The sequence below is a fragment of the Neophocaena asiaeorientalis genome, unplaced genomic scaffold (assembly GCF_003031525.2).
Source record: "Neophocaena asiaeorientalis asiaeorientalis breed wild unplaced genomic scaffold, Neophocaena_asiaeorientalis_V1.1 scaffold501, whole genome shotgun sequence".
Taxonomy (NCBI): Eukaryota; Metazoa; Chordata; class Mammalia; order Artiodactyla; family Phocoenidae; genus Neophocaena; species Neophocaena asiaeorientalis.
Window position 1 is genome coordinate 362,023 of NW_020172678.1, and position 12,843 is coordinate 374,865.

The 12,843-nt window shown below is 55.8% G+C and overlaps 1 protein-coding gene across 1 annotated transcript in view; it reads left to right on the forward strand.

Annotated features, from left to right (window-relative positions):
- UNC5B (unc-5 netrin receptor B) overlaps positions 1–9,278 on the forward strand; it is an 84,472-nt gene extending 75,194 nt beyond the window's left edge. The window contains exons 9-17 of the mRNA XM_024739751.1: positions 474–668; positions 1,013–1,402; positions 2,032–2,119; positions 2,994–3,162; positions 3,291–3,524; positions 5,577–5,726; positions 6,288–6,452; positions 7,495–7,676; positions 8,556–9,278. Coding sequence (XP_024595519.1) covers positions 474–668; positions 1,013–1,402; positions 2,032–2,119; positions 2,994–3,162; positions 3,291–3,524; positions 5,577–5,726; positions 6,288–6,452; positions 7,495–7,676; positions 8,556–8,721 — 1,739 coding nt within the window. The 3' untranslated portion in view covers positions 8,722–9,278. The remainder of the gene's footprint in view (positions 1–473; positions 669–1,012; positions 1,403–2,031; positions 2,120–2,993; positions 3,163–3,290; positions 3,525–5,576; positions 5,727–6,287; positions 6,453–7,494; positions 7,677–8,555) is intronic.
- Positions 9,279–12,843: the final 3,565 nt, after the last annotated feature.

The following is a 12,843-nucleotide window of genomic DNA, read 5'->3' on the forward strand; positions in this document are numbered from 1 at the left end:
AATGGAAGGGAAGCTCAGAGCGGCTACTTGCAGAGATTTCTGGGAATCAGGGCCTTGGGTCCTATAGAGATTGCTGCAGGCTGCTAGTAAGGCGCTAGGTCTTAATCCCAGCTCTGAGAGGACACTTAGTGGTCCTGTGACTCTGAGCCACAGGCGCCTTACCACCTCCTGGGCAGAGAGCAATGAGTTAACTCTCGGGAGTGTTAACTCCAGGAGTCCCATGCCACACAGGGAGGGAAGCAGGGCAGGGGTGCAGGGACATTTAGACCATTTTACTTATAGAGACTGATGCTCAGAGAGGTTCAAGGCTTGCTTGAGGTCACCAGCCTGTCTGGCAGGGCTCAGATTAGAACCTAGCACAACACCAGTCTGTCCCAGGCCCTGCCTCTCCCCGGGGACCAAGGGAATCTCTGGCTCCCTCAGGGCCAGTGCCTCTGCCCCCTGGCCCTCACTCAGCCCTCCTGTCCCCGCAGTTCTGGAGTCCTCGGGGGATGTGGCGCTGTACGCAGGCCTTGTGGTGTCCATCTTCGTGGTGGTGACCGTCCTCGTGGTGGTAGGGGTGGTTGTGTACCGCCGCAACTGCCGGGACTTCGACACCGACATCACCGACTCGTCCGCCGCCCTCACTGGCGGCTTCCACCCAGTCAACTTTAAGACTGCGAGGCCCAGTAAGGACCTGGGAATGCCTGGGGTGGCGGGTGGAGGCAGGGTTCCCAGGGGGTGTGGCAGCCAGCCAGACCAGCCAGACCAGAGCAGAGGCTCCTGACTCCCTCAAGAGGTTTTCCTAGAGTTTTCTCTAAAGATCGCTGGATGAGTTTGGTTACAGAGATGCAGGAAAGAAGAAGTAACCCAGGTGGTGAGTCCCTAAGCTTCCTACCGCAGGTGGCAATGGAACCTTTCAGAGCTGGACGTTTGGGTAGGATTTTGTAAAGGAAGGCGTCCCGGCAGGTGCAGACAGTGGGACGGGGCCAGCGAGGCATGGCTGGTCTGACTGCAGCCCCCGGCCCTGCAGACAACCCGCAGCTCCTGCACCCATCTGTGCCTCCGGACCTCACTGCCAGTGCGGGCATCTACCGCGGACCCATGTACGCCCTGCAGGACTCGGTCGACAAGATCCCAATGACCAACTCACCCCTGCTGGACTCCCTGCCCAACCTCAAGATCAAGGTCTACAACTCTAGCACCACCAGCTCTGGGCCAGGCCTGGCAGACGGGGCTGAGCTGCTGGGAGTCCTGCCACCCGGCACATACCCTGGTGATTTTGCCCGGGATGCCCACTTCCTGCACCTGCGCAGTGCCAGCCTCGGCTCCCAGCAGCTCCTGGGCATGCCCCGTGACCCGGGGAGCAGTGTCAGCGGCACCTTTGGCTGCCTGGGCGGGAGGCTCAGCATCCCTGACACAGGTGGGTCCCTGCTCTGCTCACCCATCAGTCTGGCCTCAGCATATCCCCTCTAGACAGTCCCAACACTCACCCAGCAGAAGATAGGGCTTCCCCGGTCCCATTTCACAGATGGGGAAAGTGAGGCCCAAGGGGAAGAAGTCATTATAAAATAGAAGACCTGGAGTCCAGGTCTGCCTCTGCCTCACAAGGGCAGGGGAACTCTCTAAACCTCAGTTTCACCATCTGGTGAGTGGGAAAGTATACCCCGATGTAGTCGAGAAACCTACAGAGTGCTGTTGAAAAGGCAGGGCTGCCCAGCTCAGGTTGCAGAACCAGCAGTTGACAGTTTCCCAGCATCATACACTGAGCTAGGCTGGGGCTGGCACTGCACCTTCAGACTCCAGGTCTTTGTCCCATCTCTACACCCCATCGCAATGCCAGTGGCCCCTGTGCTACTTGACAGCCCCTCTGCAGTCAGTGACCTGGCCTTTCCCTGCACCCAGTCTCCTCTCCCCACTCCTTGCTGGTGACCACCAGGAGCTCAGATGTCTTTCTCTCCCTGCTCCAAGATGGGGGCCAACCCCCCATCCCCTGTTCTAAGCTCCTGGACTCCCTCTAGCCCCTCCCTACTGACCTCCCTCTCCCCCTAGGGGTCAGCCTGCTGGTGCCCAATGGAGCCATTCCCCAGGGCAAGTTCTATGAGATGTACCTCCTCATCAACAAGGCAGAAAACACCCTGTGAGTATAGAGACCCCAGCCCCAGCCCAGCTGCCCACTCCTTGGCCTCTCTCTCCCTGCTGCTTGCCCACCTTGGGCTCAAATGTCACCATCTCCCCTTCTAAGTCCGATCCTAAGGCCAGAGGTAGTTCTCCAAGGAAGACATTGCTAGATCTTTTTATGTTCACATTTAAACCATGCAAAACCAGCACAACAAATCATAAAACTGAAAGCCAGTTGACCAGCTGGCTACAATATGACAAAGGGCTACTATCCTCACTATGTAAAGAGGTTTGGGAGACCAATAAGAAAAACTGAACATCTCAGTACAAAAATGGACAAAGGATATGAACAAGTGATTCACACACACTCTCTCTTATACACACACACACACACACACACACACACATACACACATAGCGGCCAATAGGTTATGAGAAAATGTTTGACCTAATTTGTAGTCAAAGAAACAGTCATTCAGACAGCCATAAGATACTAGAAGTTTTTTTACTTCATCAGCTTGCAAAGCTATTTTCAGATGTCATAATACCTTCATACTGGTGAGAGAATGGGAACACAGCCCTCCCAAGGTACGTCGGTGGGAGCGTGGATGGGTACCAGCTTTCCAGAGGGCACTTTAGCAGCACCTATCCACAACATCCCTGGAGTGCAGAACCTTTGAAAATGGGAGCAAAGATTTGGCTATGAGAATATTGCGGAGTAATAGCAAAAATTTAGAAACGATCTCAAGGCCGGTGCCATTCTTCCTTAACCTGTGGCCTCTGGGAGCCCCCAGGGCGCAGTCCTGCCTTCTCCCATCCCAGGAGCTGGGGCAGAGCCGGGAGGCCAGCACCGCTCCCTCACTGCCTCCCTCCTGCCCTCCATCCCACCCCAGCCCGCTTTCGGAAGGGACCCAGACAGTATTGAGCCCTTCGGTGACCTGCGGGCCCACGGGGCTCCTGCTGTGCCGCCCCGTCATCCTCACGGTGCCACACTGCGCTGAAGTCAGTGCCGGTGACTGGATCTTCCAGCTCAAGACCCAGGCCCACCAGGGCCACTGGGAGGTGAGGAGCCAAGGCCGGGGGGCCGGTCCCCTAACCCAACCTTCCCCCTTCCTCCTGGCCTAACCTGGTTGGACCCTCTCCAGGGCCTTGGCTGGTACAGCCACCTCACCTCCACTGTCACCCTGCAGGAGGTGGTCACCCTGGATGAGGAGACCCTTAACACCCCCTGCTACTGCCAGCTGGAGGCCAGGTCCTGCCACATCCTGTTGGACCAGCTGGGCACCTACGTCTTCACGGGTGAGTCCTACTCCCGCTTGGCAGTCAAGCGGCTCCAGCTGGCCATCTTCGCCCCCGCCCTCTGCACCTCTCTGGAGTACAGCCTCAGGGTCTACTGCCTGGAGGACACGCCCGTAGCACTGAAGGTAAGGCCAGGCCATTTGGTACCCACACGGGCCTGCACGCTGCGGGTACCTCGCCCACAGCCGGCCAGCTGCATGGTACCTTCCAGTATCCCCCTCCCCAGGATCATGGTACCTGCCAGGCACCCTCTGCCACCATCAGCCTCATTCAGTCATTCATTTGTTCCTCAAACATTGAAGTCACATCAGATCCTCGAGATACAGAGATGAGTTGGGCACAGTTCTGCCCTCACCAAGCTGTGGGCTAGAGGTGGGAGACAGACCAGGGGATCACTGATGCGGGGCTAAGGGAACATCAGCCTGGGAGGGGCTGGCAGGTCCTGGTTGTTGGGGAGGGGGTCTGAGAAGGCTTCACAGCAGGGCTGACCTTAGACCTAAGCTCCAAGGGACAGGTGGGTGTTCCAGGCAGAGAAGGAAGAAGCGCATTCCAGGAGACAGAGAGGCTTATGCAGAGGCAGGTGTGTTGTTCTGTGTGCCAAAGCGTGCAGGGGTATGAGAGGTGGGGCTGGAGAGACAGGCAGGGCTCAGCCTCCCAACAGCCTTAGGGTCGTGGCAAGGAATTTGGAACCTATCCAGTGGGCGGGGGCAGAGACCCGGTGGACACCTGTTCATGGGTGCTCTTTTGAAAGCTACGCAGTGGGAATGGGTAGACAAGAAGCAGGGAGACCAATTGGGAGGCTGCAGCTGGACCCTGGACAACAGACAGTGACAACAGCTGGAGAGGGGCCTGGAGTCTGTTAAGTCAGTAGAATGGACAGAAACAGTGACTGATGGGAGGAACAGGGGGAGGGGGAGGGGAAGGGGGGCGGCTGACAGCCAAGCTCCTAGTGTGTGCAAAAGAACGGACAGTGCCCTTAAGCGAGGGGGGTGCATGGCAGATGAGAAGGGGTTCGGGGCAGGAAGAGAGAGAAGGTGAAGGGACCGGATTTTAGCACCTAGAACCTGATAACGGCAGGTGTTAGTACCACCCTGTCCCCCCAGCCTCTAAGACCCTGTCCATTCTCTGCCCAGCCCTCCCACCAGTTCCCAGGATCTCAGTCTCATCCTGACAAACAGTGGAAGAGCACAGAGGCTTGGCCCTATTTAAACCCCTTTTCCTTCTCCATCCTTCCATCCCCTGCTGCTATGAAGCCTTCTTTCCTGTAGCTCCAGGCCTCCTCCAGCCCACGATCTGTGGGCCTTTCTATCTCCTTTGCCTCTCAGTCTCATGTGACTTGTCTCAAACTCCAAGTTGCCGACTGATGCAACACAGGTTAAAAGGCCTTGTGGGAGAGTGAGTGTCTTCTGCTGGGACCAGGCTGACCTGAACTTGCAGGAGGCCCATAATAGCTAGAGGCTCCTGGGAAATGCTCTTGAAACCTGGATCCCTTGGTATTAGGGCATTGGCTAACATCTAGTTATAGTCAGAGAATGGAATGGAGATCAAGAGGGAAGTTGCCACATATTGGCTTGATGGCGTTCTTTATTTTTTCAATCCCCATCCATCCGTCTGTCCATCCATTCATCCATTCACCCATCTATCCATGCATCCATCCATCCACCCAACTTTCTGCCCATCTGTCTGTATATTCATTTAGTCCATAATCTATCTGTCCATCCAGCCATCACTCATCCACGCATCTATCTTTTCTTCCATCTGTTCTGTTTCTATACCATCCATTTGTATATTCATCTGCACATTTTGTCTGTCTGTCTCTGTTGATCTGTCTATCCATCCACTTGTCAACCCATCTATTTATCCATCTACTTAACCATCCATTCATCAGTGCATCTATTCAGTCATCTGTAAATCCATTCATCCATCCACCTGTCCCACCATCTGCCCATTCATCCATCTGCTTTTCCCTCCATCCATTCTTTCATGCATCTCTCCACACAGTAAGTCTTCTATGAGCACTTAGTCCCAGCCCTGTGGCTCAGATGGTTCCCTGCCTTCAATGTTACAGCCTAGTTCCCTCTGCCCACGTGTGTCCCCAAGCCCCAAACTTGCAGAAGGAAAGGGCCCTTTGGCCAAATGTGATGGGCTCCCCCTTCTCATTGCTCCCTGGCCCACAGGAGGTGCTGGAGCTGGAGCGGACCCTGGGTGGCTACCTAGTGGAGGAGCCAAAACCCCTGCTGTTTAAGGACAGTTACCATAACCTGCGCCTCTCCCTCCACGACCTGCCCCACGCCCACTGGAGGAGCAAGCTGCTGGCCAAGTACCAGGTGAGGACTGGGCCGCAGGAGGGGGAGGGATGGAGCTGGGGAGGGGCGCACCTGGGGGGCTGCCCAGAGAAGACCAACTCCCCTCCCTGCTTCCTCCCTCAGTCCTGCAGCCTTGGTCCCCACTCCCACCCCTGTGTCTCTCTCTGTCTCCCTCCCCCTGCCACCCCTGTCACATACTCCCACACACAAATGTCTGTACCCGTCATCTTTAAAGAGACCTTACCATCTCTAAGAGCGTTCATGGCTGGCAGATGGTCCAAACTAATCTCTGATGGTCACATCCCTCTGCCCGCGCCCATCTGTGTGACACCATTGAGTCCACAAGGCTTCCCAGACCCAGATACGTGCACACACACAGTCACATATTCAGACTTGTGCCTTCTCACCCATATACTCCCTTTCTCAACTGAAGGGCCCTTGCCCAGCTCTTCTTCCTCTGCCCACCTGGATGGAGAGGTCCCAGCCCTCCCTGAGGCTGGCCCCCTTACCTGCCTCCGCCTCCATTCCCCAAGGGCAGGGCAGGCTGGCCTCGCCTCCCTGACCCTGCCCCTCCTCCCCCAGGAGATCCCCTTCTATCACATTTGGAGTGGCAGCCAGAAGGCCCTGCACTGCACCTTCACCCTGGAGAGGCATAGCCTGGCCTCCACGGAGCTCACCTGCAAGATCTGCGTGCGGCAGGTGGAGGGGGAGGGCCAGATATTCCAGCTGCACACCACGCTGGTAGAGGTGAGGGCCGGAGAGCGGACGCCCCACGGGGCTGGGCGCTGCAGCGTGCAGACCCCAGGCTCCCCCTCATGTGAGGGAGAGGCCACCTCCCACAGAGCTGTGCCCCTCACCTCCCAAGTCTGAGCTGGGACTTGGTCACTCTTTGCTAACAGCTGTGACTTACTGAGTGCCGACCCTGGGCTTGGCCTGTACCGAATCTCACCAAATCTGTACAACCACCAGGGAGACAGATACGAGGATCCCCACCTGGGAGATGAGAAAGAAGGTTTTAGGAAGGGCAGGTATCAGGACCTTGTATCAAGCCAACACTTGGCCCAAGCCTGTGGCTCTCCGCCACTATAATCCGGATTGAGGTTTATAAAACCTAGGCCACCCAGGGAGCAGCGCTAGGTCCTCCTTGCAGTGCAGTGTAAAGAGCACTGGATATAGTCTAGACCAGCGGTCCCCAACCATCTTGGCACCAGGCACCGGTTTCATGGAAGACAGGTTTTCCACGGACGGATGGGCGTTGGTGCGGGGGATGGTTCAGGCGGTAATGCGAGGGAACGCCGATGAAGCTTCGCTCGCCCGACCCCGCCACTCACCTCCTACTGTGCGGCCCGGTTCCTAACAGACTGCGGACCGGCTGGGGACCCCTGGTCTAGACCTAGCTCTACCACGAACATGGCATGTGACCATGGATTCATCACTTCTCCTTTCCAGACTTCATTTGCGTTTGTGTTAAAGGGGGTCCACGTGGATTAGACTGGGGCCAGGGCCCCTCGTGGCTTTGTAATCACGAGGTGGCATTAGCGTGTGCACCCCGAGGGCGGGGAGCGGCTGTACAGCCCTGGCCCTGGGGACGCAGTCACAGCAGCCGTGGCAGACCTTCCAGGGGAGGAGCCCTTTGACTGAGCAGCTGGAGCCTGCCCAGAGGCGGGGGAGCGGCCGGAGCCTCCAAGAGCTCACAGTCCCCAGGCAGGAAGGCTGGAGGGGCAGATGCCCAGTGAGCCGTGCACAGGGAGCCCTCTGCCCCTCTCACCCTTACCCCCTGCTCTTCCAGACGCCTGCTGGCTCCCTGGACGCCCTCTGCTCCGCCCCCAGCAGCACAGTCACCACCCAGCTGGGACCCTACGCCTTCAAGATCCCCGTTTCCATCCGCCAGAAGATATGCAACAGCCTGGACGCCCCCAACTCGCGCGGCAATGACTGGCGGTTGTTGGCGCAGAAGCTCTCCATGGACCGGTGAGTGTCGGGACAGCCCGCCCGGCCTGGACCAGAGCCGCCCCCCTCCCACTGTCCCCATGGGGCAGGTGGGGCAGGCAGCCTGACGGTCCAGGAGCGGATCTGCCGTTTGCGGCAGACCAGGAGCTCAGGCTTGGGTGTGCTAAGTCTGAGAAGCTGGTTCCTTGAGGAGCACCGTGCTCAGAGTGCTGGCCCTTGAGAATCAGGTGAAGCCAGGATACCAGCCACGCGTGGTCACCGTCAGCAGTCCTGTGTCCAGGACAGGGCAAGTGTTTTGGAAATGCCTGCTGGGTGACAGAAGGCATCCTGGTGTCAGAACTCTTCTGGAGCACTTAAAGTGCTGGATAAATATAATATAACGGCATTTAGGCATCATCATTGTTATGGTACACTGACTGAGAAACCATTTAATACACCTGCGTCGAGCAGATGCCGTGTAGAAGACGTCTCACTCAAAATGGGTGGGATCTATAAGGATGGCAAAGCCTTTGTTCCTGATTTCAGGGCAGTGCATGGGGCGGGTGAGAGCAGGCAGACAACGAATGTGGGATGGAGAGAGAGAATGGAGTGCTAGGTTTGGACAGCCTCTCCTGGGGCCAGTGTCTTTCAATGATAGTAATAACGATACTGATGACTGATGATGAGCAGGACAGTTTCCATTTTAGAGATGAGACTGGGGCTCAGAGAGGAGCAGTGACTTGCCCAGGGCCACACAGCCTGCAAGCAGAGGGGCTGGGAATTCAGACCCAGGATTGTGGGAGCCCAGAGCCCACCGTCCCGGTGCTCCTGGGATGTACCCTCAGTGCTCTGTCCACCCCAGGCTCCTGGGAGGGGCTGAGCATTTTGGGAGCCCAGTGTCCTTCTCCTTCCCTCCATCAGGTACCTGAACTACTTTGCCACAAAAGCGAGCCCCACGGGTGTGATCCTCGACCTCTGGGAAGCGCTGCAGCAGGACGACGGGGACCTCAACAGCCTGGCGAGTGCCTTGGAGGAGATGGGCAAGAGCGAGATGCTGGTGGCCATGGCCACCGATGGGGACTGCTGAGCTGCCCCAAACCCGCGGGCTGTTAGGGACCAGCAGGCGGCTGGCGCAGGTGGCTGGCACAGGCAGGCCCAGGGCAACCTCCTGTGGGGCAGTTGGGCCTCCTCTGCTCCCGAGCTCACAGCCAGAATCGCCCTTCCTCCTCCTCCTCCCCTTGCCCACCCCCCCCAGACCACGACCAGCCTTAGGAAATCCATGGACGTTGTTGTTGGGAGGACCCAGCAGTCCTTCTCCACCTCCTGCTGTCTCTCCTGACCTCAGACCGCTGTGCAGGAACCGGGGTGGGGATGGGGCCTCTGGGGGCAGCTAGGGGAGCAAGGAGGTGGCCCTCCCACCCTGTGCCCCAGGGTCTCAGGGGTGCATCTGTTTTAGTTGTGCTCTTCATTTTCTTCCTCAGCTATTGATTTCTCCCTCCTCCCTAAGCCCCTTTCTCCTTTCACACTGTTTTCCTCTTCGAAGAGTCAAGTACAATTCAGACAAACTGCTTTCTCCTGTCCACAAGCAAAAAGGAAGAGGAAAGAAAGAAGGAAAGAAAGAAAGCTTCAGACTGCTAGTAAGGCTCAAAAAAAGAAGAAAAACACCAAAACCACAAGGGAAAAGAAAACCCAGTTTCTTAGGAAACGCAAATGATTTATTATCCAGATATTTGGATAAGTCCTTTTTAAGAAAAAAAAGAAAAAGAAAATGAAAAAACAACACAAAAAAAATAGAAAACACTTTTCTTGAGTATGGGTGAGTGTGGCCATGCTCGTGGTTCTGGCCAGGAGCGTGTGTGTGTGTGTGTGTGTGTGTGTGAATCAGGGAGAGAGAGACTGAATAGGGAACACTTTGCTGCTAATGATTTTATCTTAGACTAAATTCTTACAAGGCCTCAGCTTCCACAGTTCTACAGGGTCAGATGAGGTTTGAGCTGTGGTCCCATGTTTCTTTCTAAAATCTTAAGCAGATGCTGAATCAGTAAAGCCAAGGAGCCCTGAGATCTGGCTTGGGGTGGGGTCCTGCCTCCCTCTCACAGCCCCAGGCAGGTGCTCCAAGTCTCATCTGGGCTCCCAGGAATCCAGATGAAGAGGCCCTGGGATGGAAAGTGTGGGCGGGCCAGCCCAGCAGTGAGCCAGGGAGAATTTCCAGTACTGTGGTCTGGTGGCTTCTGGAAAGGGGCCGTGGCCCAGAAGCGGGACCCTAACAGAGAGAGAGAAGTCAGGGATGAGAATCCCCCATGGACACATCTCTCTCCCGCATCCCAGGGTGGGGCCAGCCAGGACACGCCCACCCAGCAGCCTCTAGACCAGGTGGGCTGGAGCAGGTGGGTGTTCTCTTAATGCCCGGGATCTGCCCTTTCCCAGGCTTGGTTACTTCTGTAAAACAGAAGGGGTGGATAAGAGGGCCTCTCTAGCTGCAGAAGCCTGAACTTCTGGGGTCAGTGTGGCTTTGAGGAGCATGTTAGCAGCCATCCCTGCGGGTGGCATGGGAGGCTGGGAGGTGGCTGCTTGGCTGTGCTTTACACACTGGCCCGTAGTGGAGGAGGCAGGGTGGAGGGCTATTTTCCCAGCTCTGATCTCCACAGGCACCCCCTGTCACCCTCCCTCCACAGTCTGACAGAGTCTGAAGGAAGCTTTGACAGGCAGCATTGCCAGGGTGGAGGGCCTGGCACCCGCTCTCCAGCCTGTTCCAGGATGTTCCAAGGGGCCATCAGGGTCCCTTTTTGGCCATCTGGTGATGGCTGGAACCAGAATCTTGAGCTGGCACAGAGGCCACATCAAAGGCTTCTCCTCCTTGGCACCCAAGCCAAAGCAAGTACCACCTCTGGGCATTGACCCCAGGGCTTGCCCCAGCCGGTCCGTGAGCATCCTGGCCTTTAAAAGTCTGGTCTCCTGGGAGGAAGGCAGGTTTGGGGGTTGTAGTCCCAACCAATGTCCCCAGCCTGGCTTTCCTGCCATGTACCAGGGGGCTTATGGAGATAGTGGGATTCTCACCACCCACCAGCCCCCCTGGGCAATGGGTTGGCTGTGGGCAGTCAAGGGCCTGCTGGGTTTGAGAGAGGGTTCCTTTTTATCAGGGCTGCTGAAGGGGCCAAGCCTGCATCGGGCTTGGGCCCCTGAGGCTGAGACCATGGCTCTTCATTACCCCAGTGCCTGTGTGAACGTTGCCTCAGACAAAGGCAGTGAGCCTTCCCTGCCAAAGGTGCCTGTCCACTACAGGCTCAGCATCCCGGCTCGCTCCTAGTCTGAGCTGTGTGGGCCTGTGTGGTAGCTTGAGGGTAGCCTGGAGTCAGCGTTCAAGCTCCAGCTTTGCCATTAAACCTCTGTGTGACTTAAGGCATATGACTGCCTTCTTGGGGCCTCTGTTCCTTTTTCTACCAAGGCCCCACAGCTGCTGTCTGAGGACTTTGGGGCTCTGATACGTCATTCTAGTCTCCTGATGGGAACGCTAGTGGGTAGAAGTTGACGGTGGTCTGCCATGTCCCTCCTCCGTGCCCCACCCTCAGAAGCGTGCTGCTTCCTCAGTGCCCAGGACGGGAGCTCTTGGTGGATGAGGCCAGGCCAGCCCCCCAGGTGCCATTTCTAATCGGATTCCCAGAAATTGTGTACCAGGGCCTGGAGCACAGAACCAACTGGCTGAAGCCTCCTGGGAGGGTTCAAACTGTCCAGCTTTATAAGAAAAGCCTGGAAAGGATTTGTTGGCTCCAACAATCTGCCACGGCTGCTGTGACTACGTCTGCAGACTGCCCGCCTCAGGGTGCGATGGACGTTCCTCCGCTTATTCAAGCCTGAGAGGCAGCCCCACACAGCCGAGTACCTTGAGAACCGCAGATTAAGTGCCACTGCAGGAATGCAGGACCCTCGCGCGCTGTTGACGTCTCTCTCATCTCTGTGGTGTGTGTGCGCGTGTGCGCGTGTGTGCGTGTGGGGGGACTTTTGTCCGCGGGCACATTAGCATGCCTCTCCGGGAACGTGACCCCACCTGTGTGTGCATGTGTGCCCTCCTCGCGTCCAGGCTGGGCCATCTGGAGGTTGGTGTGCCTGGTTTTGCCCTCTCTGAGTCCACAGGGTCAGTCGGTGTATCTTCTATGTGCCTCTCCCTCGGCCTTCCCTCGCAGTGCCCTGGGCTCCAGAGGGACCCTCCCCACTCCTGGAAGATCCAGGACCCTCTGGTCCCTTTTCCCCAGCAACCAGGCAGCTGAGCCAGGTCCCTTAGCAGGCCCTCTGAGGAGAGGTGACCAAGAGCCTGGGTGCAGGGAGCAGCTCTCCTGTGGGCCAGGGGCTGGACCACTTGCCTGGGCCATGGACATGGTTCTATGCTCGGGGCTGCAGGGATGGCCCCAATCCCACCTCTGTTTATTCTGTAAACTACAACCTGTAAATAACATTTAGCATTCCTATTGTAACAAAATTAATTTTTATGAAATAAATTATATTTCCTAGTCTAATAAAAAATTCAGGTTGTATTCTGTCTTTTTTCTTTTTTCTTAGATTTTTTTGGTATGGATGGACTTCTTTTTTTTTAATGTCTTTATTGAAGTATAATTGCTTTACAATGTTGTGTTAGTTGATGCTGTATAACAAAGAGAATCAGCTATATGTATATATACATCCCCATTTCTCCTCCCTCTTGTGTCCTCCTCCCTCCCACCCTCCCTATCCCACCCCCTAGGTGGACACAAAGCACCAAGCTGATCTCCCTGTGCTATGTGGCTGCTTCCCACTAGCTATCTATTTTACATTCGGTAGTGTATATATGTCCATGCCACTCTCTCACTTTGTTCCAGCTTACACTTCCCCCTCCCTGTGTCCTCAAGTCCATTCTCTACATCTACGTCTTTATTCCTGTCCTGCCCATAGGTTCTTCATAACCTTTTTTTTTTTAACATTCCATATATATGTGTTAGCATACGGTATTTGTCTTTCTCTTTCTGACTTACTTCACTCTGTATGACAGTCTCTAGGTCCATCCACCTCACTACAAATAGCTCAATTTCGTTTCTTTTTATGGCTGAGTAATATTCCATTGTATATATGTGCCACATCTTTATCCATTCATCTGTTGATGGACACTTAGGTTGCTTCCATGTCCTGGCTATTTTATTTTATTTATTTTTTTTTCAGGCTATTTTAAATAGAGCTACAA